Below are 24,543 nucleotides of genomic sequence, written 5' to 3'. Positions count from 1 at the left end.
GTTAGTATTGTACTGTTAGACATTTACTGCACTTATGGCACTAAAAACATACGAATTTCGCTCTACATGTTTTAACATCTGCTATTCTGCATATGGCGACAATTAAACTTTTATTTGATATGGAACCACACGCATCATTTGCACTGTTTAGAATGGTTTCCCATTCATGGTGGTTTCCCAATCATTTAAATTTGGCAAATGTTTGAAAATGACCTTTTATTGGCTGCTTTACAGGAGTTGCATGTTCTGTGAAGATGAATTACCTGGAACCAAAAAGTGTTCTCCTTATGGGGACAACTGAATAACACTCACCTGTCTCAATGAACGCTCACCTGTCTCAACCCTTTCTTCCTACATTCTGCTTCTATAAAGCCTTAAAGGTCCTTGAGAGAGAAACATTGTGTTTGAGAGTTGTGTGTGTACAACACTCATCTCTCAACCCTCACTCTCTTCATCTGTCACTCCTCTCAACTCTCTCCTCTGTTAGCTAACAAAATGGCTACATGGACTATCGGAGTTGACCCTTGTATTTTATTCTTATCTATGCACACACACATGGCCCTACACACTTACACTCCAACACATACAGTACAAACACTCACTCCATAATTTGCGCGCACACACACACACACACACACACGCATACATTTATACTGACTACACACACACACCCACTCACTCACATACAATCATCATATACGCTGCTGCTACTGTTTATAATATATCCTGATGCCTAGTCAGCTTACCTCTAATACATACAGTATCTACCTCTATCGATCCAGTATCCCTTAACATTGCAAATATGGTACTGGAACTGTATATAGTGTGCTGACTTGATCATTTTCTTTATTGTTATATCTTGTGTTTTTGTTCTACCTTGTTATTGTGAGTATTACATTGTTATTGATTACTGCATTGTTGGGGTTAGAGCTTGCGAGAAAGGCATTTCACTGTACTTGTGCATGTGACATTGAATCTTCATCCATCTCTTAATGCTCACTCCTCTCATGAACTCTACAACACTACAGAATCTGTTCTGTATTATTTCTTTATTTTAACAGGTCTCATTCATATTGGAATCTCTTTCTAAAGTGAGTCTGGGTCATGAAGGGAAGCACACATTCACCCTATTATTACAACATGTATCCAAAAAAATAAGCAGATTGTTCTTTGTCTTTTTCTCTTTCTCTCAAAACAGTATCCAAGTAGTTTTTTATTTGGTTCATTCCAGGACAATGGAAACAAAGCTCGTGTCGACATGTCAATCACTCCTTTCTAATACAGAAAACAATTCAGCACTAACATGACAGAGATAGAGGTCATATGATTCTGAGAAAGGCACTTCTGAGAACACGATACAGACAATATCTAGCAAGCGAGAGAAAGATTCAGAGAAAACTCAAGGGCCCAGTCATCCTCTCTCAAGGGCCCATCTGCTGCTTTCCAACAAAGTGTTGCATCTGGGTCTAGTTTGTGAGGTGTACAGAGATAGGTAAGAGGTCTTTATAAACTACATTTTTTATAAACTTTACCTTTATTTAATGTCTGAGTTAATAGTGCACTATAAAAGTAGAGAGTGGTATGCAGTCTAAACACTGTTTACGTACTTTTTTATTTCCCCACCTATCGCAGAAAAATGCATTGGAAGTATAGGGAGCGTTACTTTATTCACCACGAACGTCTCAGCGTTACTGACCCACTGTTTTACCACTAGATCACTGGTAGGGAGAGAGAGAGGGGTGTGGTCAATGTTCCATGGCGTCCTCTTCCTCCTCCTCATCGTCACTGCTGGGCTCAAAGTCTTCATCCAGGGCAGGGTCTGTCTCCCCCTCCTCCCCCTCTGTCTCACCCCCCATTTCCCCCAGCAGCTGCTCTATGTGCTCTAGTATGGGCCCGTCGTCACAGTGCAACTTCACGTACAGCTGGAGAGAGACACACAGTTTGTTACATACATGCACGTTTCCACCAGGACTTAATGTGAAAAATGCCTCTTTCCTTGGGTATTGGGCTCAGCAGAACAAGGAAAGCGGATAGGATATTTCTCTGCTCTCTCTCACATACACAGTATTGCTGTTGTTATCTCAGTGAAATGTGCTGTGAAGCGGGACCATTACAAAAGCTGGTCCCCCTGTAGACGGGACCAGTAGATTTCCCGGTGTATAAAACTCTGCCTGAGTGGAAGCACTGGACTGATAACAGAACCCACTACCACAGCAATCAGCACGCGCACACACACATTCCTTTTGCTCGAAACAACTTCTCCTCTAGTGAGGGAGATAAGCAGGTCTGAGAATCTGGGCTGAACCTAGGAGCTCATTTGGAGACAGTTGATGTCCTTCATTTTCAAGCTGATCACTTGAGTAGCATGGCATATCGATAAAATGTACTTATTCAACTTAAGCTGTGACATTTATGGAATACTCATTTATAAAGAGGAACGCATCTGCCAGGATAGTATCATTTTTCATTGCGATAGCCGTTAGTTAAATAAACAGTGTTATACATTAGAGAAGAGTGCTGAGCTCAGCAAAGCCACACAATCAATTAAACCCATTTCTCATTTAGAGTAATGTAAATTTTCCTCCCTTCTTTCACAGGTTGGCTGTCTGTGTGGTGTGTATATGTGAGAGAGTGTTTGTGTCTTTCTCTGTGTGTGAGAAGAAGAAGCTTTCCCTCAAAGCCTGTAAACTCTGACGCACATCTGGCCACTGCCACACACACACACACACACCCCCCCAATGACACGTCTTTCCTAAGCCGTTGTGACAGGGGGTGAGGGTGTGTGAGACCTGTGAAGAGAGAGGAGGGAAATGAACCCTTTAACTATCTCACCCTCTCTCGAACTTTCCTTCCTCTTTCTCTCCCCTCCTCCCCTCTCCAGATCCCTATATATTTTCTTGAGGTTCAGGTTGATTAAGTGTACATACAATAAATGGCACATATCTCATATAAAAAGCTAAGCAGAAATTGTGAAAGCGAGAGTCGATGTGCCCTTGAGGCAAAATTAATGATAGACTTACTTTCTTTCTTTCTTTCTTTGGGTGACTAATAGAGATCAAGGATTTTCTCCTCACCTCCCTCTAAATCACAATCCCCCTCTCCTATCTCAGCTCCTCTCAAACTTCCCACAAATCTCTCCTGCTGTGTCTCCACTCCCTCCATGCTTCACCTTTTCCTCCTGACCCACACTACTTTCTTCACCTTCTCCATCCCCCCCTTCTCTCTCTGCTCCACAAGTGACCTTCCTGTCTGTGTGACAGATCACTGCTCAAACTCCAACCTAGAAACACACACCCACACACACTCTCTCAGGAGATGAGGAGAGCAGGGTAGGGAATGATGTGAGAGGTGGAGTGTAGGGGAGTAGAGGGCTGAGGGATGGTGTGGTATGGTTAACAGCAGAGGAGGTGAAATCAATAGTAAAAACATCACAGAGAGAGGCAGCATTGTGTGTGTGGAGTAAAAGAGTGTATGTGTATAAATTAGTGTGTGTGGGAAGGAGCAAGTGTAGGTCAAGCGTTTTACTCTTTGATGAGCTAAAGGCGATCCCTTAGGGTATGGATGACTTGGAGGGTATGTGTGTGATGTAATTTTAATGCTGTGGTTGAAAGGAGTGAGTGAACTCCAGGAGTGGTGAAGTGTTAATAGTGTGTGTATGCGTGTCAGGGTTTTTGTTAGGAAAATGTGGCGCCGGACATTTGACCGGCAGCATTTTAACTTCAAGAACATTTGAGAGATTTACCGGACCTATATGCATTGGGTGCGTAACCTGATTAGGGCGTCCACCCACGGAGCTCAGAATGACAGAACTCACATTTAGATAATGGTTACTCAGAACATGCAAGTCGAGGATGCAACGATGTGCGGCCCTTCTTACCGAATTCCGATGAGCAATTTGAAGATGTTAGAATAACTGCCACATATACTTTTCCTCAGCCAACAAGACGAGTAACAGAAAAATCACTAGCCTATGTCAATCTACTATCCACATAGTAGAAAAGTTGACATATTCTATTGGTCAGCTTGTTGAGAAAGAAATAGCCTGTTCCAAACAGACTCTGGGACAGTTGTGGGACAATAGATCCCAAATTCATACAACCAGTAGGCCTAGGCTACATTAAAACATGTATAAGCAATGAGGCTGATGCAACAGATTAGAACGTTGATAAAGTATTCATTCTTCACATTATAAGCGCAGCAATGTGCACAAGGCTACGCGCGAATGTACGCAATTAGTGGTAAAACACTGTTGTCAAAAGCACACCGCACATGCGAGTAGTTTCATGTGACAGATGAAAAATATCCATTTGAAATTTAGAAAGAGGGGAGATTTAAAGATGCAACAACTAGCATGGGTTGCTAATATGACTATGATTGTGCCTTTGGCTACTGGACAAATAAATAAATAATTGCCTCCCCAGTTCTACGGTCGGATTTTACTTTGAAGCAAGGTAAGACATGCCTCATCATATGAAGTAAAATGTTCAGGTTTCAAACAATTAAGTATGTTTTCAAAATGCATACTGGCTTCCAGCTCATTGCAAAGTGATGTGCGACGCCCTGAAGCCTGCCTAAAGTTGCCTACATGCACTTGAATGGCGAATGGGAAGTGCGCTTCAATTAGGCCTACCAGTTGAGAAATAAAAATAGTAGTACTAGCTCTTTTTAAATCGTGGATTTAGAATTGTTTTAGAATGACTGGGCTTATAAGAGCATGTTTAACTCCAGCAGCAACTAATGAGCTGTTTGAGAAGCTGTAGCAGCAGCTCTCGCGCTGTCTGACAGATTTTCCTCTCATAGGTTCTGTGTCTGTATGCTGTGAGCATGTGATAAACATAACGACTAACGAACGTACATGCGCGGCAATTTAATTCCACTAAATTATGCAAATTAACTTATAGACCATTAAGCATGAGTGGTCAAATGTTTACAACAACTGGTATTTCCAAAAAGCTATATTTTGCCATGGGATTCTTTTTCTTCGCTGGACAGTTTTATTTAGCTGAAAAAAATATATATTTTACTCCAAAAGCCGGCTATTGTTAGCTAACAGAAACCCTGGTGTGTGCACGTATGTGTGTACGACTCCCCTAGAGAGAGAGAAATTGCCAAAGACATGTACTGTTCACACCACTACCTGTGTGTGTGTGTATGTGTACAGTATGCATGGCATTCATGCCTGTGTCCTGTGACAAACATACAAATTGCATACAGCTATTTGTGGCTTTATAAGGGGATAAAAGTTTACAGCTCCTCTTCTCTCCTCTCAGAGGGGTTGAGGAATGGTTGAGAGATGGTTGTAGGGGTGTCTAGGTCAACCATCATCCAACCCCCTTGTAACCTTCCATGAGAGAGAGCCGAAGAGAAACAGGGTCTGTCTCTTTAGAAGTAATGTGGTGAAGCACATTCAGACGGGAAATTAATAATGGAGATATTTCAACGAACATAATCAAATGTGCACAGACACATGCACACACACAGACATGCAAAAATGTAATTAAATATGCACACTCACACAAAGAGTGCTAACAACATAATTAAGTATGCTAGAAGTGGACTTGTGTCTAAACAAGCCAGTGTGAACTAGGTCTCATTAACATTTTCTGTTTTTCTGACTAACTCTGAGACTGAACACTTTAATAATTAGCATGCTCACAAACACTGGTCTGTTACGAGGGAAGACTCTCACACACACACTAGCAATGCGCGGGTTGACGCTAACCCACAGTCCCCATAGTTACATCCGCGGGGTGGGCAGGTTTATTTTGTGGATTAAGGGCTGATGGGTGGCAGGCGGGCGGGTTGAATAAAGAAAAAAATCATATAAATGTACAATTCTTGTGCAATTCATAACTATAGGTTACATTGAGGGTTTTGTTTAATTATTTGTATCTTACGTCAGTGTGTAAGCCTAAGCTTCAGGGCCTAACTGTACAGGCGACAAATACACAGCAATTGCCAAATGCTTTTGGGAACACTGGCAGAAAAAGTTCAAGTTGGTCTACTGAGGCAAAAAGGACAATGTCGGCATATAATTCAATAAGAGAAAAGCTGCGAAATGGAGTTTAAAATAAAGAGAAGGAGGACCAGAAAAGTCATATATGGGAAAGATGATGTGTGATGGTTGTGAGGAGCTATACAAATCTGACAGTCACAAGACTGGGACTTCAAATATGTCAAGGGACCTGTACTGTTCAGATGGGTTAAATGGAATAGGAACTGAAATCTGGACACTAACTGTGGGTCTATAACCACTCACAGTCTTAATATTAACTCCTGCAGAATTAAGCAGTTCTTGCAGTAAAATTATACACCAAATGTACATTTTGACTTAGAAAGAGCAGTGGAGAAATATTATTTATGTATCTTGAGAGAATGAATGCGCGGTTAGGGACTGTCAGAAATGGTCCCATCTTTATCAGCATCGAAAAAGCTGATAGTATTTCAACCACATAAAATAGGCATCCAAGCCAAAATGAAATCTTATCAGAAACATGTTGGGTCGTTTTCACAGCTTTTAACTCCCTCTAACCGGTAAAATGTTGGTAATTTGGACATTTTGCACAGAAACTCATTCCCGTTTTTTGGGGTTATTGCTGCGCGATAGAAACAGAGATGAAAGAGAACTTTACCAATGTCAACTAGATTGAAGCATTCATTCTATCGATGTATACATAACCTCTTGCTCAACGGAAAATATGTATTTAGTCTTCTAAGGCAGGTATTCCCAAACTGGGGTACGTGTACCCCCAGGGGTACGCGCAATGACGTCGGGGGTACGCCAAATAAAAATGTGACTCACATCAAAATATATGCAGTTGAAGTCGGAAGTTTAATATGCTTTAATATATCCACATAATTTTCCTACCTCATGATGCCATCTATTTTCTGAAGTGCACCAGTTCGTCCTGCAGCAAAGCACCCCCACAACATGATGCTGCCACCCCCGTCTTCACGGTTGGGATGGTGTTCTTCGGCTTGCAAGCCTCCAGCCTTTTTCCTCCAAACATAACAATGGTCATTATGGCCAAACAGTTCCATTTTTGTTTCATCAGACCAGAAGACATTTCTCCAAAAAGTACAATCTTTGTCCCCATGTGCAGTTGCAAACCGTAGTCTGGCTTTTTTTAATGGCGGTTTTGGAGCAGTGGCTTCTTCCTTCCTGAGCGGCCTTTCAGATTATGTCGATATAGGACTCATTTTACAGTGGATATAGATACTTTTGTACCCGTTTCCTCCAGCATCTTCACAAGGTCCTTTGCTGTTGTTCTGGGAGCGATTTGCACTTTTCGCACCAAAGTACGCTCATTTCTAGGTGACAGAACGCGTCTCCTTCCTGAGCGGTATGACGGCTGCGTGGTCCCATGATGTTTATACTTGCGTACTATTGTTTGTACAGATGAACATGGTACCATCAGGCGTTTGGAAATTGCTCCCAAGGATGAACCAGACTTGTGGAGGTCTACAATTTGTTTTCTGAGGTCTTGGCTGATATCTTTTGATTTTCCCATGATGTCAAGCAAAGAGGCACTGAGTTTGAAGGTAGGCCTTGAAATACATCCACAGGTACACCTCCAATTGACTCAAATTATGTCAATTAGCCTATCAGAAGCTTCTAAAGCCATGACATAATTTTCTGGACTTTTCCAAGCTGTTTAAAGGCACAGTCAACTTAGTGTATGTAAACTTCTGACCCACTGGAATTGTGATACAGTTAGTTATAAGTGAAATAATCTGTCTGTAAACAATTGTTGGAAAAATGACTTGTGTCATGCACAAATGTCCTAACCGACTAGCCAAAACTATAGTTTGTCAACAAGACATTTGGGGAGTGGTTGAAAAACTAGTTTTAATGACTCCAACCTAAGTGTATGTAAACTTCCGACTTCAACTGTATGTATGTGTATATATATATATATATATGTGTATGTATGTGAATATATACACATACATACAGTTTCAAATGCATGTAGCCTAGTCAAATAATTAGCATCCAATCACATTAACCGTTACTCTCTTGCGGGAATTCCACTAACGGTCCGTATGTAGCCAAACGTAGCTGCTGCTCATGTTGGTAACTGTACTGATGGCGCAAAAGCCATGACAGGGAGACATAGTGGAGTGGTAACGCGTGCAAGCAGTTGCTCCCGATGCCACTTGGGTACACTGCAGCAACCACCAAGAGGCTCTTGCTGCCAAGGGAATGCCTGACCACTTGAAAGACGTTTTGGACACTACAGTGAAAATGGTTAACTTTGTTAAAGCAAGGACCCTGAACTCGTGTATTTTCTACACTATGCAATGACATGGGCAGCGACCATGTAATGCTTTTACAACATACCGAAGTGTGCTGGTTATCAAGGGGCAAAGTATTGACATGTTTTTTTTAAATTGAGAGACAAGCTTAAAGTTCTCTTTACTGGCCATAATTTTCACTTGTCCGACCGCTTGCATGATGACGAGTTTCTCAAACGACTGGCCTATCTGGGTGATGTTTTTTCTCATCTGAATGATCTGAATCTAGGATTACAGGGACTCTCCACAACTATATACAACTATGTGCGGGACAAAATTGAGGCTTTGATTAAGAAGTTGGAGCTCTTCTCTGTCTGCATTAACAAGGACAACACAAAGGTCTTTCCATCATTGTATGATTTTTTGTGTGCAAATGAACTCAAGCTTACGGACAATGTCAAATGTGATATAGCGAAGCACCTGAGTAAGTTGGGTGCGCAATTACGCAGGTACTTTCCCTAAACGGATGACACAAACAACTGGATTCGTTATCCCTTTCATGCCCTGCCTCCAGTCCACTTACTGATATCTGAACAAGAGAGCTTCATCAAAATTGCAACAAGCGGTTCTGTGAAAATGTTATTTAAATCAGAAGCCACTGCCAGATCCTGCCTTGGCAAATCGTTCTGTTAAGACACTGATGCCCTTTGCAACCACGTACCTATGTGAGAGTGTATTCTCAGCCCTCACTAGCATGAAAACGAAATACAGGCACAGACTGTGTGTGGAAAATGATTTAAGACTGAGACTCTCTCCAATACAACCCAACATTGCAGAGTTAAGTGCATCCTTTCAAGCACACCCTTCTCATTAACCTGTGGTGAGTTATTCACAATTTTCGATGAACAAATAAGGTTTTATATGTAAGGTTAAATGGTTAAATAAAGATCTAAATGATTGATTATTATTATATTATTATTTGTGTCCTGGTCCTATAAGAGCTCTTTGTCACTTCCCACGAGCCGGGTTGTGACAAAAACTCACACTCATTCTTATGTTTAATAAATGTATTGTATAGTGTGTGTGGCAGACTACAATGATGGCAAAAAACAACATTTGAGAGTGTGCTGACACTGGTGCTAGAGGGGGTACGCAGCTGGAGGTTGAATGTTTGAAGGGGTACGGGACTATAAAAAGTTTGGCAACAAGTAAATGACAGAAGCTGCATGTATCTAATTATAGACAAGTTGAGTAACAAATCGCCTAACAAAATGTTGGAAAGCAGAAAAATAGGCCTATCTAAATTAGGCGTAAAAAAATAAATCCTGCATCCCCAGTCAAAAAATTGTTCCAGCATCTCTGACTGTACAGCGCATTTTCTATATTAGCGGGTCGGATGGTTGGCGGTTGCACATAGTTTGGCGGTTGCGGATGGGTTATTAGCAATTGTGGGTGGTTGAACAAACAGCTGACCCGCGCATAACTAAAACACACAGTCTTGTATAACTAACCTTGTGGGGACACACACACAATTCAGTCCCATTCAAAATCCTATTTCCCTAACCCTTAACCTTAACCCCAAAACCTTACCTAATAACCCTAACCTTAAAAATGAACCCTAGCTCCTAACCCTAAAACTAATTCTAACCTTCCCCTTTTGTTTGTTTACTATTCGTGGGGACTTCTTGTCTCCACAAGTATAGTTAAACACATCCACACCACACACACAAAAACACACCAAATTCTAAGACCGACACATAGCTCCTCGACGTAAGAAAACGATTAAGATAGGATTAACATTTCAGAATCCCTGCCAGCAGTGAAGCTCTGTATCATACTTGTGTATTACTGACTGTACAAGCTGAAAGTACAATATCAACCAAACAGACTTACATCAATACATAGCCTCATCAGTGTGTGTGTGTGTGTGTGTGTGTGTGTGTGTGTGTGTGTGTTTACCTTCTTGGCTTTGGTCAGGTAAGATCTGGCCGCCTCCTTCAACGCTTCACGCTCCTCCCTCTCCTCATCGCTCTCTTCTCTCTCCTCCCTTCTTCTCTCCTCCATCTGCAGGTAACACACCCAGCCTGAGAGATACCACACCTGTGAGAGAGAGAGAGAGAGAGAAAGATGTATTTTATTAAGTGAGCTCAGCTATGACAGGGGAAACACATTTAACGGTCTAGTCTACGAGAAATCTGTACCTAGAACTGTGACAAACAGGCTTAACACACACGCGCACACACACCGGAGGCACTTATTGAAATGCTCACAGCATCCTCATGAGCTGCCACTATGGTAAAGAGCTGGGCCTGTGCTGCAGCAGTTTGTCTTCGCAAACTTCCGTCTCCACGCGCCAATCTGAAAGCGCTGTCACACACACAACTTACAGACTAAAGGACAAAACACAGCTACACACATTCCATTCCTTCTCTCCTCTCAACTACCTGTTGTATTCTCTCTCCCTCATACCAATACTGTACACACCCACATTAAAACACACCCTACATAGTTTACCCTCATCCTTCCACCTACAACACACAGCACACTTGTACTTCAGAAGTTTGTGTGGGTGTGTGTCTCATCTGAGGCCAAGGATCAGCCACCCACACTTCTTGCAGAAGCAGGACATTAACATTCCTCTCATTTACTATTCATTTTACAGCAGAAAACAACAGCGACCTCCACCTCTATCAGCAGACCCATGCATGCACGCACACACTCATGAAGACGAGAGGCTTGAAGGCTGAACATAACTTTATGCCTTTTGAATGATTATACAATTATTAGAAGCATCCTCTTCATGACCGGATCTACAACTCTGTAACTTAAGTTGAGCATAGCGGTTTGAATACACACACTGACCTGTAGGTGCATGTGCGTGTGTGTCTAGATCTGAGTTGCTACTTCAATCAGAATGTCTTTGCTTCCTCAAAAGAAACTCCATTAGAATAAGTCTCTTTCAAAGTGTTTATGAAATATGGTCTGTTTTGCTCGTATTTATGGCTCTATTAAACTAAGCACACACACACTCTTCATGAGCACACCCACCACTCGTCTCAGAAAATTAACGAGCCAGCTAATTAAGAACTTCAGAGAATCCACACAACACCCACACGTTACTCTCTTACTGATAAGTCTACAGTAAGTAGGTCAATCAGTCCTCTTGGATGAGACAACAGTCACAGATACCATCTGGTTCTAGAGAGTTTTAATAGTTTTAACAAGGTCTACGTAAAGACTTAGAAAGAGTCAGAATTCCAAGTTTACCAAACCTGTTGACAAAGTACTACATTGTACAGGGAGTTAGTTAGGTACCACCACCTTGACTACTGGCAGCTGTTTGGGTCCATTAACAATGCATGAGTTCCCGAGGTGGGTGACTTATCAAAAAGAATGGTTAGCACAAAACAGTTTGAGCTGTGGGTAGAGGGTTTAGACTAGGTTGTGTCATCGTCATTTCCAGTTGTGTTATTCTGATGGTGCTCGAGAACACTACTGACAAAACAAACACTTTACTGTATATTCATAGGAGTTAAAACTCTGTCTGTCTGTCTGTCTGTCTGTCTGTCTGTCTGTCTGTCTGTCTGTCTGTCTGTCTGTCTGTCTGTCTGTCTGTCTGTCTGTCTGTCTGTCTGTCTGTCTGTCTGTCTGTCTGTCTGTGTGTATATATATGTGAGTGTTTCTGCTTAGAGCAGGTGTCTCCAGAATGAGTTCAAAGGTTGAGCAAGTGACTGCTCTCAATCTGTCAGCCGAGGTGTGTAGGAGGAAGGGTGAGAAAGAATGAGCACACTGAGGTTAGATTGTCACACACACACACACACACACACACACACACACACACACACACACACACACACACACACACACACACACACACACACACACACACACACACACACACACACACACCTCTTGCAAAGAATACTAATATGGCTCTGGAGCAGAGAGAACTGAACGGAGGCTGCAGGAGTGTCTCCTGCTCACTTCACACACAGAAAAGAAAACTGCCCCAGAATCTTTTCACGTGTCTATTTTCAAAGGATAAAGCTAAAAACATTAACAACTTCATAGTTAAGAACACTATAAAAATATGGAAGAAAATGTAACGTATTCTTCAAGAACCAATCACTTCCTAAACCTTATGGAACAATCCTTGGATAGCTTTTCATAATACAATGATAAAATGGCCCACATGGAAAACTAAAGGCATAGAAACCATAAATTACTTGGTAATAGGAAATACATGTATTTCCATGACAGAATTAAAAAGCAATTTTGAACTGACCAATGTAGATATTTTGAAATACATGCAACTTAAAAAGGGAAAGGGGGATACCTAGTTAGTTGTACAACTGAATGCATTCAACTGAAATGTGTCTTCCGCATTTAACCCAACTCCTCTGAATCAGAGAGGTGCGGGGGGCTGCCTTAATCTAAATTATCGGCACCCGGGGAACAGTGGGTTAACTGCCTTGCTCAGGGGTAGAACGACAGATTTTTACCTTGTCAGCTCTGGGATTCAATCTAGCAACCTCTCTGTTACTGGCCCAACGCTCCTACCTGCCACCCCAAGTTTCATATCAAGAAATTTTACTTTGAAAACTTTTGGACATCAGCGCAATCTTGAGGGAATCCCATTTGAGTCAGAAAAGGATATTCATATGATAGGTAAGGTATACAAAACCTTGCAGAAAGACTATCCAACTGACAATCTCTTAGAAAAAAAATATATAAACTATTAGAACCAAGACTTAAAAATAACTGATATTGGCACAAGATGGAGGGAATGTTGGAAAATAACTAATGGAATTACAGTTAACAAAGTTTATGCTTAATCCAGTATAAACTAATGTATAGCATTTCTTATACAAGAGACAAAATTCTGAAAATTCTACATCACAACGGCAGAGTCATATCTTAAGTGTAAAACTAACAATGACTCAATAATCCATGCCTTCTGGGAATGATAAATTCCAAAAGTTATGGGCAGAGTTAGAAAGTTGGCTGTCAAAAGTATTCATGTAAATTAACTTTTAATCAGTCTGTCTGCATACTGTATTTCAAGACACGGTATATGAGGGTGCAGTGAGATACCCGATGGGTTGGACGATACTTTTTTCATCAATCTGGAAAAAACGTATACTTAAAACTGCAAATCAACCAATCCATTGTTAACATAATGGAAAAGGTAAAATGTTTTATTGTCTAAATGTTGAAAGTGCGTGGGCGACAGAGAGAAACAAAATGGTGCAGTCTGAGGCCATGTGGCGGAGAGAGTGATGCGGGTGCTGGAGACGGGGGTGTGAGCAGGTGGGCCTGGGCAGGGGTGATGTTGTTGATGTTTGTGTGCGTCTGTATGCTATCGTTTGTATGTGAATGTTTTGTATTGTAAAAAATGTAAAATAAAAACTGACATCATCATCATGACTTACCTGTACCACCTCGTCATCTTCCTCTAGTAGACCCTCCAACACATCTACTGCTGTCTGAGAGAAATCATAAAAACAGACAAACCATCATTTCCATTGTTCATTAAACATTAAACACATCCTGCTCCTAGCCTGAGTCGCTATGTGTGTGGAGGCAGAGAGCGAGGTGTTTCCTGTCACACACATCTCGCTCTCTCTGCCACCCTAATCAATGGATGTGATCAGAGTCTGATCAGACTCTCAAAACCCAGTGTTCCATAGACACGGTCGTCAATAGCAACAAGACAGCTTACACAGTCATCAATACACAACGAAGCTAATCTCATGATTACTATCAATAATCAGTCAATATCCCTCCTGTCCAATACTCCTTGACCTCAACAACCAATACAGAACTGGTCATGATCAATAGCTAGTCCTCATCAATGGACCTGATCACCAGTCCACACCCTCCTGTCCTGATGATTCCAGACTAGTTCACCTCACCTAGTTCCCCAGTGTACACGATCTCACGCATCTCTTCCTCTTCAAAGAGTTACCTGTCCCATTTTCTTCATCCCTCTTCCACTTTTTATCATCACTTGTGTATGCGAGAGACGGAGTGTGTGTGTGTGTTGATTAATTGTGGGGCTGATTATCTGCTGAGAGGTATTAAGTTTTATTAATTAACACATTCTGATTAGAGGGAAATCAACATCTCATTCCTGATGATCTACAGAGTACATGTTTTGTATTAGAGCTGAGGTTGATCAATAAACTATTTAGCCGATGTAGTTAAACACCCAACTATCGGTGTTAGTTCCAGACCTCCAAGGAGCCAACCACTGAGGAACAGCTTACGAGAAAACAGACATCAACTCACGACAGACACAGACAATCCCCTGACGACAACAACAACAACTCAACTCTAAGACTGGTTGTCATGACACCACCTCTTGAAAGGACAAAATATTATTCCTGTGTGAATTGCTGGATACTTTTACCTGTTTATATGTTCTTTATATACATGTACCTCCTGCATTATTCACTTAGTTGAAATACACTGATTTTCATTCACAGTTGCTTTGGTTTTCCTGCATCTCTGTCTCTGAAACGGTGTGTGGGTGTGTGTGTGTGTGAGCGCGAGACAGCCCTCCAGACTATTATAGTCATTTGTCTTGTCCCTATCCGTGCGCTGCACTCTGGTAAAATGATTCTGTTTAGCAACGTTGCCTTCAGATTACTCAACAGCAACAACAAATACACACACAAAACGTGTCGTCCCCTTTGCTTCAGGACCAGTTGGAAACCACCGTCCTGGGAGTAGCTCATTTATAACTCTCTGTGTGTGTGTGTGTGTGTCTGTGTGTAGCCGTGAGCATGCTTGTGTGTGTTTGAAGTGTCTTTATTAGTGTCTGTTCAGTCAGACTCCCGTACCTTTGTTTTTCACTCATACGGCAGGAGATTACAAAGTGATCTATTTGACACTTGGTATTGACCTAAAGGTCCAATGCAGCATTTTAATTTATTTTTCATATCAATATCAAATCATTTCTGGGTAACAATTAAGTACCTTACTGTGATTGTTTTCAATTAAAATGGTCAAAAATAAACTAAAATAGCTTCATAGAAAAGAGCAAGTTTTCAAGCAAGAATTTAGCTAGGACTGGTCTGAGTGGGGAGGGGAAAACTGAAAACTAGCTGTTATTGGCAGCAAGGTTTGGAACTCTCTTATTGGTCTATTAACAACAAAAAATACACTGGTGACATCCTTGTGATGTCACCAAGTAGGCCAAAACTGCATCCAACCAAAACAGGCTGATACTTTAGGTGGTCTTTTCAAACAGCTCTTACACTAAAAGGGCATTATGATCATTTACACAATTTCACAGTATTATTATTATCGTGTGAAAATATACACTTAGTGGCCATATATTTAGGTACACCACCCAATTACAAAAAATTGTGAAATGGTTCACTCCTACAGACAGTGAGTCATGTGGCTTGCTATATAAAGAAAGCAGACAGGCATTGAGGCATTCAGTTACTGTACGATTGAACGTTAGAATGGGCAAAATGAGTGACATAAGTGACTGAGCGCCGGTTCCAGGATCTTGGAAACGGCCGGCCTCCTGGGCTTTTCATGCACGATAGTGTCTACGATTTACAGAGAATGGTGCGACAAACAAAAAAACATTATTTCAGGGGTAGTCCTGTGGGCGAAAACAGCTTATTGATGAGAGGTCGAAGGAGAACGGCAAGAATGGTGCAGGCTAACAGACGGGCCACAAACAGGCAAATAACGGCGCAGTACAACAGTGGTGTGTAGAATGGCATCTCAGAACGCACAACTCGTCGGTCCTTGTCACGGATGGGCTATTGCAGCAGACGACCACACTGGGTTCTACTCCTATCAGCTAAAAACAAGAAGAAGCGGCTCCAGTGGGCACGCTATCACCAACACTGAACAATTGAGGAGTGGAAAAACATTGCCTAGTCCGACAAATTCAGAATTTTGTGGAAGCAGCACGAATCCATGGCCCAATTGTGCCTAACGTCAACAGTACAGGCTGGTGGTGGGGGTGTTGTAATGGTGTGGGGAATGTTTTCCTGGCACAAGTTAGGTCCCTTGATACCAATTGAGCAACATGTTCACGCCCCGAAGAATTCAAGCTGTTCTGGAGGCAAAGCAGGATCCAACCCAGTACTAGACTGGCGTGCCTAATAAACTGGTCGAGTATATAAAAAAAACTGGGAAATCACGTTTTTGACTGCACTGGTTAATATCACTCCAATGCAACATGTAGACTACGTTTTTCTTGTGCTATGGTAATATACAATAAAACAGACAAATTTGTTTACATCCCTGTTAGACAGCCTTTTATCCTTTGTCAAGATAATCCATCAGCATGATTATTACACAGGTACACCTTGTGCTGGGGACTAGGTTTGCAAAGGGTCTGAAACTTTCCGGTTTCCGAAGTTAAGCCCGGGAATTTGGGGAATTTTGCTTAAATTCAAAAAAAGTTAGCTTATAACAGTGAACCTTTTTTGTGGGATACACCAAAGGCAATTCTAGGTCTTGATTTTTTGTTAACAAATACAGTTGTCGGAAGTTTACATACACCTTAGCCAAATACTTTTAAACTCAGTTTTTCACAATTCCTGACATTTATTCCAAGTAAAAATTCCCTGTCTTAGGTCAGTTAGGATCACCACTTTATTTTAAGAATGTGAAATGTCAGAATAATAGTGGAGAATCACTTATTTCAGCTTTAATTTCTTTCATCACATTCCCAGTGGGTCAGAAGTTTACATAAACTCAATTAGTATTTGGTAGCATTGCCTTTAAATTGTTTGACTGGGCCAAACGTGTCGGGTAGCCTTCAACAAGCTTCCCACAATAAGTTGGGTGAATTTTGGCCCATTCCTCCTGACAGAGCTGGTGTAACTGAGTCAGGTTTGTAGGTCTCTTTCCTCACAGAAGCTTTTTCAGTTCTGCCCACAAATATTCTATAGGATTGAGGTCAGGGCTTTGTGATGGCCACTCCAATACCTTGACTTTGTTGTCCTTAAGCCCTTTTGCCACAACTTTGGAAGTATGCTTGGGGTCAATGTCCATTTGGAAGACCCATTTATGACCAAGCTTTAACTTCCTGAATGATGTCTTGAGATGTTGCTTCAATATATCCACATAATTTTCCTTTCTCATGATGCCATCTATTTTTTGAAGTGCACCAGTCCCTCCTGTAGCAAAGCACCCCCACAATATGATGCTGCCACCCCTGTGCTTCACGGTTGGGATGGTGTTCTTCGGCTTGAAAGCCTCCCCCTTTTTCCTCCAAACATAACAATGGTCATTATGGCCAAACAGTTCTATTTTTGTTTCATCAGACCAGAGGACATTTCTTCAACAAGTACAATCTTTGTCCCCATGTGCAGTTGCAAACCGTAGTCTGGCTTTTTATGGCGGTTTTGGAGCAGTGGCTTCTTCCTTGCTGAGCGGCCTTTCAGGTTATGCCGATTTAGGACTCGTTTTACAGTGGATATAGATACTTTTGTACCGGTTTCCTCCAGCATCTTCACAAGGTCCTTTGATGTTCTTCTGGGAGTGATTTGCACTTTCTGCACCAAAGTACGTTCATCTCTAGGAGACAGAACGCGTCTCCTTCCTGAGCGGTATGACGGATGTGTGGTCCCATGGTGTTTATACTTGCGTACTATTGTTTGTACAGATGAACGTGGTACCTTCAGGCGTTTAGAAATTGCTCCTAAGGATGAACCAGACTTGTGGAGGTCTACAATTTTTTTCTGAGGTCTTGGCTGATTTATTTAGATTTTCCCATGATGTCAAGCAAATAGCAACTGAGTTTGAAGGTAGGCCATGAAATATATCCACAGGTACACCTCCAATTGACTCAAATGATGTCAATTAGCTTATCAGAAGCTTCTAAAGCCATTACATCATTTTCTGGAATTTTCCAAGCTTTTTAAAAAGGCACAGTCAACTTAGTGTATTGTAAACCTCTGACCCACTGAAATTGTGATACAGTGAATTATAAGTGAAATAATCTGTCTGTAAACAATTGTTTGAAAAATGACTTGTGTCACGCACAAAGTAGATGTCCTAACCGACTTGCCAAAACTATAGTTTGTCAACAAGAAAATTGGGAAGTGGTTGAAAGACGAGTTTTAATGACTCCAACCTAAGTGTATGTAAACTTCCGACTTCAACTGCATAAATACATACACACTACGTGACCAAAAGTATGTGGACACCTGCTCGTCAAACAACTCATTTCAAAATCATGGGCATTAATATGGAGTTGGTCCCCCCTTTGCTGCTATAACAGCCTCCACTCTTCTGAGGAAGGATTTCCACTAGATGTTGTAACATTGCTGCGGGGACTTGCTTCCATTCAGCCACAAGAGCATTTGTAAGGTCGGGAACTGATGTTGGGCGATTAGGTCTGGCTCGCAGTCGGCGTTCCAATTCATCCCAAGTTGAGGTCAGGGCTCTGTGCAGGACAGTCAAGTTCTTCGACAAACCATTTCTGTATGGACCTCGCTTTGTGCACAGGAGCATTGTCATGCTGAACACAAATTTGGAAGCACAGAATTGTCTAGAATGTCATTGTATGCTGTAGCGTTAAGATTTCCCTTCAATGGAACAATGGGTTCGAACCATGAAAAACAGCCCCAGACTATTCCTCCTCCACCAAATGTACAGTTGGCACTATGAATTTGGGCAGGTAGCGTTCTCCTGGCATCAGCCAAACCTAGATTCGTCCGTCTGACTGCCAGATGGTGAAGCGTGATTCTGCACTCCAGAGAACACGTGTCCACTGCGCCAGAGCCAAATGGCGGTGAGCTTTACACCACTCCAGCCGACGCTTGGCATTGCACATGGTGATCTTATGCTTGTGTGCGCCTGCTCAGCCATGGAAACCCATTTCACGAAGTTCCCAATGAACAGTTATAGTGCTGACGTTGCTTCTATGGCAGTTTGGAACTCAGTTGTGAGTGTTGCAACCGAGGACAGACGATTTTTACGCACTTTGCGCTTCAGCACTCGGCGGTTCCGTTCTGTAAGCTTGTGTGGCCTACCACTTTGCGGCTGAGCAGTTCTTGTTCCTTCTACTTCACAATAACAGCACTTACAGTTGACCAGGGCAGCTCTAGCAGGGCAGAAATTTGATGAACTTGTTGGAAACGTGGCATCCTATGACAGTGCCATGTTGAAGGTGCCATGTTGAAGATGGCATCCTATGACGGTGCCATGTTGAAAGTCACTGAGCTCTTCAGTAAGGACATTCTACGGACAATGTTTGTCTATGGAGATTGCATGGCTGTGTGCTCGATTTTATACACCAGTCAGCAACGTGTGTGGCTGAATTAGCCGAATCCACTAATTTGAGGGTGTCCACATACTTTTGTATATATAGTGTATCACCACTGAGTTTTTATTTCAGCTGTTCAGAAATATCAAATTGGTTAAGGGTTCAGAAGAGGGTGAGTAAAGCGTACAGTAAAGAGAAAAACTTGAATGTGTAAAATAACATGTGCAGAACGTTCGGATCCATCGTTATGAGAAAAAAGTTTCCAGTGGCAGGAGGTGGGTGAGAAATCCGTATTCGTAGCCTCTGCTAATTATATTTGACCCTGGTTATAACCACCGTCTTCCTCTCCTCCATTTCCTTCCCTCGTTCCCTCTGCTCTACTAGGGTCAAATGCTTCTTCTCCGCTGTTTAACAACGGATTCCCTATTCGATTCCGATGTGTGTGTGTAATTTATGAGTTAGAATGTTGTTGTTGTTTAGAGTTGAAAACTGCGATGTTAATGACTTGCCTCTAGGTTTACCACTGCTGTGTGGAAACACAGAATTATAATTTCTTTAAGAATAGAAGACTAAAATAGTCTCAGTTACTCTAGATCTGACTAATCTTGTCCTGCATCTCCTGTTCTCCAGTTATCTGCTGCTTCCATCTTGTTGTTATCGTGGTGAATGTTTCCAGGCTCACAGCAATCTTCATCCTCATCTCCACCTCAATTGTTTCTGATTCCTCAATAAATGCACTGAGTCTGTAGTGTGTGTGGCTTGCTGACACATGCAGGCAGATGAAGACAAACAATGTGTCAGACACACACACACGTTTCTACCCCTCTCCCTCCAGATCTTTTCTAAAGCCCTCTATCCTATCATCTCTGTTCCTCCCTCCGTTTACCTCTCTCTCTCTGGGTAAAGACCACTCCTCTATTATTGAAGATGATCTCTGGCAAAGATAAAGAATACAGAGCACTGGCCTTTTCACAGAGAAAACTCATCCTACACCCACATACTCCTACCTCGTACTCTTCTGCCTCTATGAGGAGTTTGGCCGTGGTGATGCGGGATTCATATGGTGGGATGTCACTCTGGAAAGGGAACAAAACCAGTTAGACACTCACAGAATTGCTCTCACAGATACACACAAAGTCACACAAACACACACACAGAGCGATAAGTTGGCCCTCTGACTTGGCTTTTATGCTCTGGGTTGTTTGACTCGCCTGTGTGTGTGTGTGTGTGTGTGTGTGTGTGTGTGTGTGTGTGTGTGTGGTGTGGTATAAGTCTCTCACCTGTGTGTGTTCCTCCTCTATGTTCTCTCTGCTGGGTGGAGCTTCACTCTGTTTCAGGGCAGGTAGCCACGCATCCACACTCCTCATCAGGTACTCCTTCCCCTCCTACACACACACACACACAAAAAAAAATCTGACATCTGCTCCCCTGATCCAGGCTGCATCACATCCGGCCGTGATTGGGAGTCCCATAGGGCGGCGCACAATTGGCCCAGCGTCGTCGGGGTTTGGACAGGGTAGGCCGTCATTGTAAATAAGAATTTGTTCTTGACTGATTTGCCTAGTTAAATAAAGGTTACACACAACTGTCAAATCAACTCCATCTAGTTAGAGCCACAGTGCCATCTGGTGGCTGGAGGAGATATTTACAAAAGTAACCTTGAGAAGAGCTGCAGTATTCCAAAACTTGTCTTCTCTTTGAAATGTAAGAGTCATTTAGGAGTAAATCCTTAGCTAGCTGTTATTGTTGCTCCCTAAAGATTAAGGCTCTCCGAACAATTGGAGGCCTGTCTCATTGCAGTGCTAGGACTAGCAGATTATCATAAAATTGTATGACAATTGCAAATGCTCTGATTGTTCAGTTATAGACCATTTTTCTGTCTCCCCTCATCACTTTCTTTTGTTCTCTCTCTCCCCAACTTTCCTCCTCCTCTCTTCGTCAGATGTGATCCCTGTGTCCAAATGTATCTGCTTCATAACTAATTCTGCATTAATATCTGTCATAAACTGATTAATGTGTGTGTACCTAGCTCATCAGATTAATGGCATATGATTCCATTTTCTCACATGAATTAACTCTGATCGCTGCTTTAACAAGATGATAACTTAGCGTGAGACATACCTGCCTCTGATTTATAGTCATACAGTGTGTGTGTGTGTGTGTGTGTGTGTGTGTGTGTGTGTGTGTGTGTGTGTGTGTGTGTGTGTGTGTGTGTATGTACTGACCTGGTTCTTCTCTGTACTGAACAGGTAGCTGGCCATCAGCTGTAGAGCCTCTGGGTTGTCAGGATGATAGGTCAGCGCTCGCTCTATGGCCTCTCGACACTGATCTCCTGCCCTCTCCTCCATACTACACACAAACAAATCTGTGAATTCAATACACAACAGGCCTTTCAGGTTACAAAAATGTATATATGATTTTTGTGTTACCAGAGGTCAGTGAAGTAGATCTCTGCCACAGAACAGTAGGCCACACACACGTCTCTGCCTATCAGGATCTCTGACCCCGAGTCCTGGAGTGGGGAGGCTGCTGCCTCAGCTCCTGCTCCTGCCTGGGGTGACAGGGGGATGGTTGAGGTAGAAGTATTCAGCATCTCTGGCTGCCAGTTTGTGACAGTCAGTTTATGATACAGTCAGTTTGTGACACAGTCAGTAGAAGTGTTCAGACTGAAGAAACAGCTCCTCCTAGTGTTCTGTGTTAGACATGCATTCAACAAGATCCATGAGTGTGTGTGTGTGTGCGTGTACTCACTGTGGCTTGTGCGTGTTTCTCCAGCATAAACAGTAGTATCTGTACTCCTTTGGTGTAGTACTGCACAGCCTCTTGGCCTGTGTGTATCTGCCCTAGAGACATGTATTTACTATGACCTTCTTCAGGACTCAACTGCACTGCATGCAGAAACACTTAGAGCTGGGGTTAAGGAACACACACACACATGTGCATTTGCACAACACACACATGCACACAGAGATGCATGCAAACACCATACACACACACTGAAGGATATTTCCTTGGCCCTCTGTGTGTCTCCCAGTTCAGAGTGGATGTGTCCTAGCAGGTCCAGGGTAAGGAGGTTGTCAGGCTCCACCTCTAGTGCTCGCTGACAGAACTTCCCCGCCATCTCAAACTCCAAACTGTCCATACATTCCTCCGTCTGAAACACAACACAGGACAGATGTTAGTGTACAGCATGTGGCAAACTCCAAACTGTCTGTACACTTCTGACTCCATCTGAAACAGGAGAAAGAGAGAGTATGTCTGGAGTGTGTGTGTGTGTGTGTCTGTGTTCTACCTTCTCCAATAGTTGTTCGACAGTATATTTTTCAGCAGTTTTTTTCTTGGCTTTCTCCTGCATCTTCAGCTTCATTCTATCTTGAGGTGACAGACCTGCCAGTCCAGAGCCTGTTGTAACACAGTCCATATTGTCAACAATAGCCTACATAAGTCTGGCTACAGTTACAGTAGCTAACTAGCAAGTTAGCTCGCTAGGTTGTTCTTTCCAGAGTGGACTAGCGCGCTACAGTGCCTTCAGAAAGCATTCACACCCCTCGACTTTTTCCACATTTTGTTTTGTTACAGCCTGAATGGAAAATGTATTAAATTGTGATGCTTTTGTCATTGGCCTACACACAATACCCCCATAATGTCCTAATGACTATGCTGCAATAGTCTATGTGCCTGGGGCTATGGTCAGTCTGTTATATCTGGGGTAATTCTCCTGTCTTATCTGGTGTCCTGTGTGAATTTAAGTATGCTCCCTCTAATTCCCTCTCTCTCCCTCCCCTCCCGGAGTACCTGAGCCCTAGGACCATGTATCAGGACTACCTGGCCTCAGGACTACCTGGCCTGATGACTCCTGGCTGTCCCCAGTCCACATGGTCTTGCTGCTGCTCCAGTTTCAACTGTTCTGCCTGTGGCTATGGAACCCTGACCTGTTCACCGTGCTACTGCTACTATACATTGTTCCAGGACCTGCTGTTTTCGACTACCTCTACCACACCTGCTGTCTCGACCTCTGGATGTTCGGCTATGAAAAGCCAACTGACATTTATTCCTGAGGTACCGACCGGTGGTCTACAACCACTGTGATTACTAGTTGACCCTGCTGGTAATCTATGAAAGTTTGAACATCTTGAAGAACAATCTGGCCTTACTGCCACAGCCAGATGAGGACTGGCCACCCCTCAGAGCCTGGTTCCTCTCTAGGTTTCTTCCTATGTTCCTGCCTTCTAGAGAGGTTTTCCTTGCCACCGTGCTTCTACATCTGCATTGTTTGGGGTTTTAGTATAGGCACTTTGTGACATCTGCTGATGTAAAAAGGGCTTTATAAATACATTTGATTTGGTATTGTGTGTAGAAGGGTGAGGGGAAAAAAAATATGTAATACATTTTGAATTCCGGCTGTAAAGACAACAAAATATGAAATAAGTCAATCGGTATGAATACTTTCTGAAGACACTGTAGCTATCACACATAGTATAACAAATATCACACATGGACAACAACACTAGTTGTCCTTTATAGCGATCTAGCTAACACGTTAGTTACTGTATTAACATACCTCCGTTAGAGCGCGGATCTTTCCTCCTGGCTTTGCTCTTCTTTTTGCCCTTGGTTTGGCCTCCCATTACAACAATGACGATTTGTAATTAAGTTTTATAATTGATGTTAGAATCACTGTAAAAAATATGGGGATAAATTAGTCCACGCGTAGGGTGTGAGTGCACATGCGCAGTACTGCGTATGGTGTGAGTTCACATGCTCAGTACTGCTAACCCAGCAGCTACGGAGAATGATAGTGGACAAACAGTTCCAGTTAAATGTGAATGACAGTAAGAACAGTCGCTGTTTGAGAATGCCAAAGGCAATCGATTTGATGTTGCGTTTTCATGTCTCATGTACTATATACAACCTTAATTAGTTGAGTCTTTGATGAAATTCCATTGATAAAGTGTTGAAACAAACGTCATTGCGGTAATGTAGACGGAAAATAGTCGAGAAAGATATGATGTGAATAATTGACAGTCTGAACTCACCAATGGGCTGCCAAGCCGGAGCCC

At 42.4% G+C, this 24,543-nt stretch overlaps 1 protein-coding gene across 1 annotated transcript; it reads right to left on the bottom strand.

Annotated features, from left to right (window-relative positions):
• Positions 1–1,030: 1,030 nt before the first annotated feature.
• Positions 1,031–24,230, bottom strand: si:dkey-12j5.1 (probable assembly chaperone of rpl4). The gene is made up of 11 exons (XM_038977107.1): positions 24,045–24,230; positions 22,776–22,885; positions 22,491–22,637; positions 22,235–22,387; positions 21,913–22,034; positions 21,709–21,832; positions 20,764–20,868; positions 20,491–20,559; positions 13,668–13,721; positions 10,195–10,335; positions 1,031–1,922 (listed from the first exon to the last, which is right to left on the bottom strand). Exons 1-11 carry the CDS (start codon positions 24,109–24,111, stop codon positions 1,746–1,748), a joined length of 1,269 nt encoding a protein of 422 aa, XP_038833035.1. The 5' UTR covers positions 24,112–24,230; the 3' UTR covers positions 1,031–1,745.
• Between the last annotated feature and the right edge of the window lie 313 nt (positions 24,231–24,543).

This window comes from Salvelinus namaycush, chromosome 37 (genome assembly GCF_016432855.1).
Source record: "Salvelinus namaycush isolate Seneca chromosome 37, SaNama_1.0, whole genome shotgun sequence".
NCBI classification, from domain to species: domain Eukaryota; kingdom Metazoa; phylum Chordata; class Actinopteri; order Salmoniformes; family Salmonidae; genus Salvelinus; species Salvelinus namaycush.
Note: the sequence above shows the minus strand (reverse complement) of the source record. Positions and strands in the feature narration are given on the sequence as shown.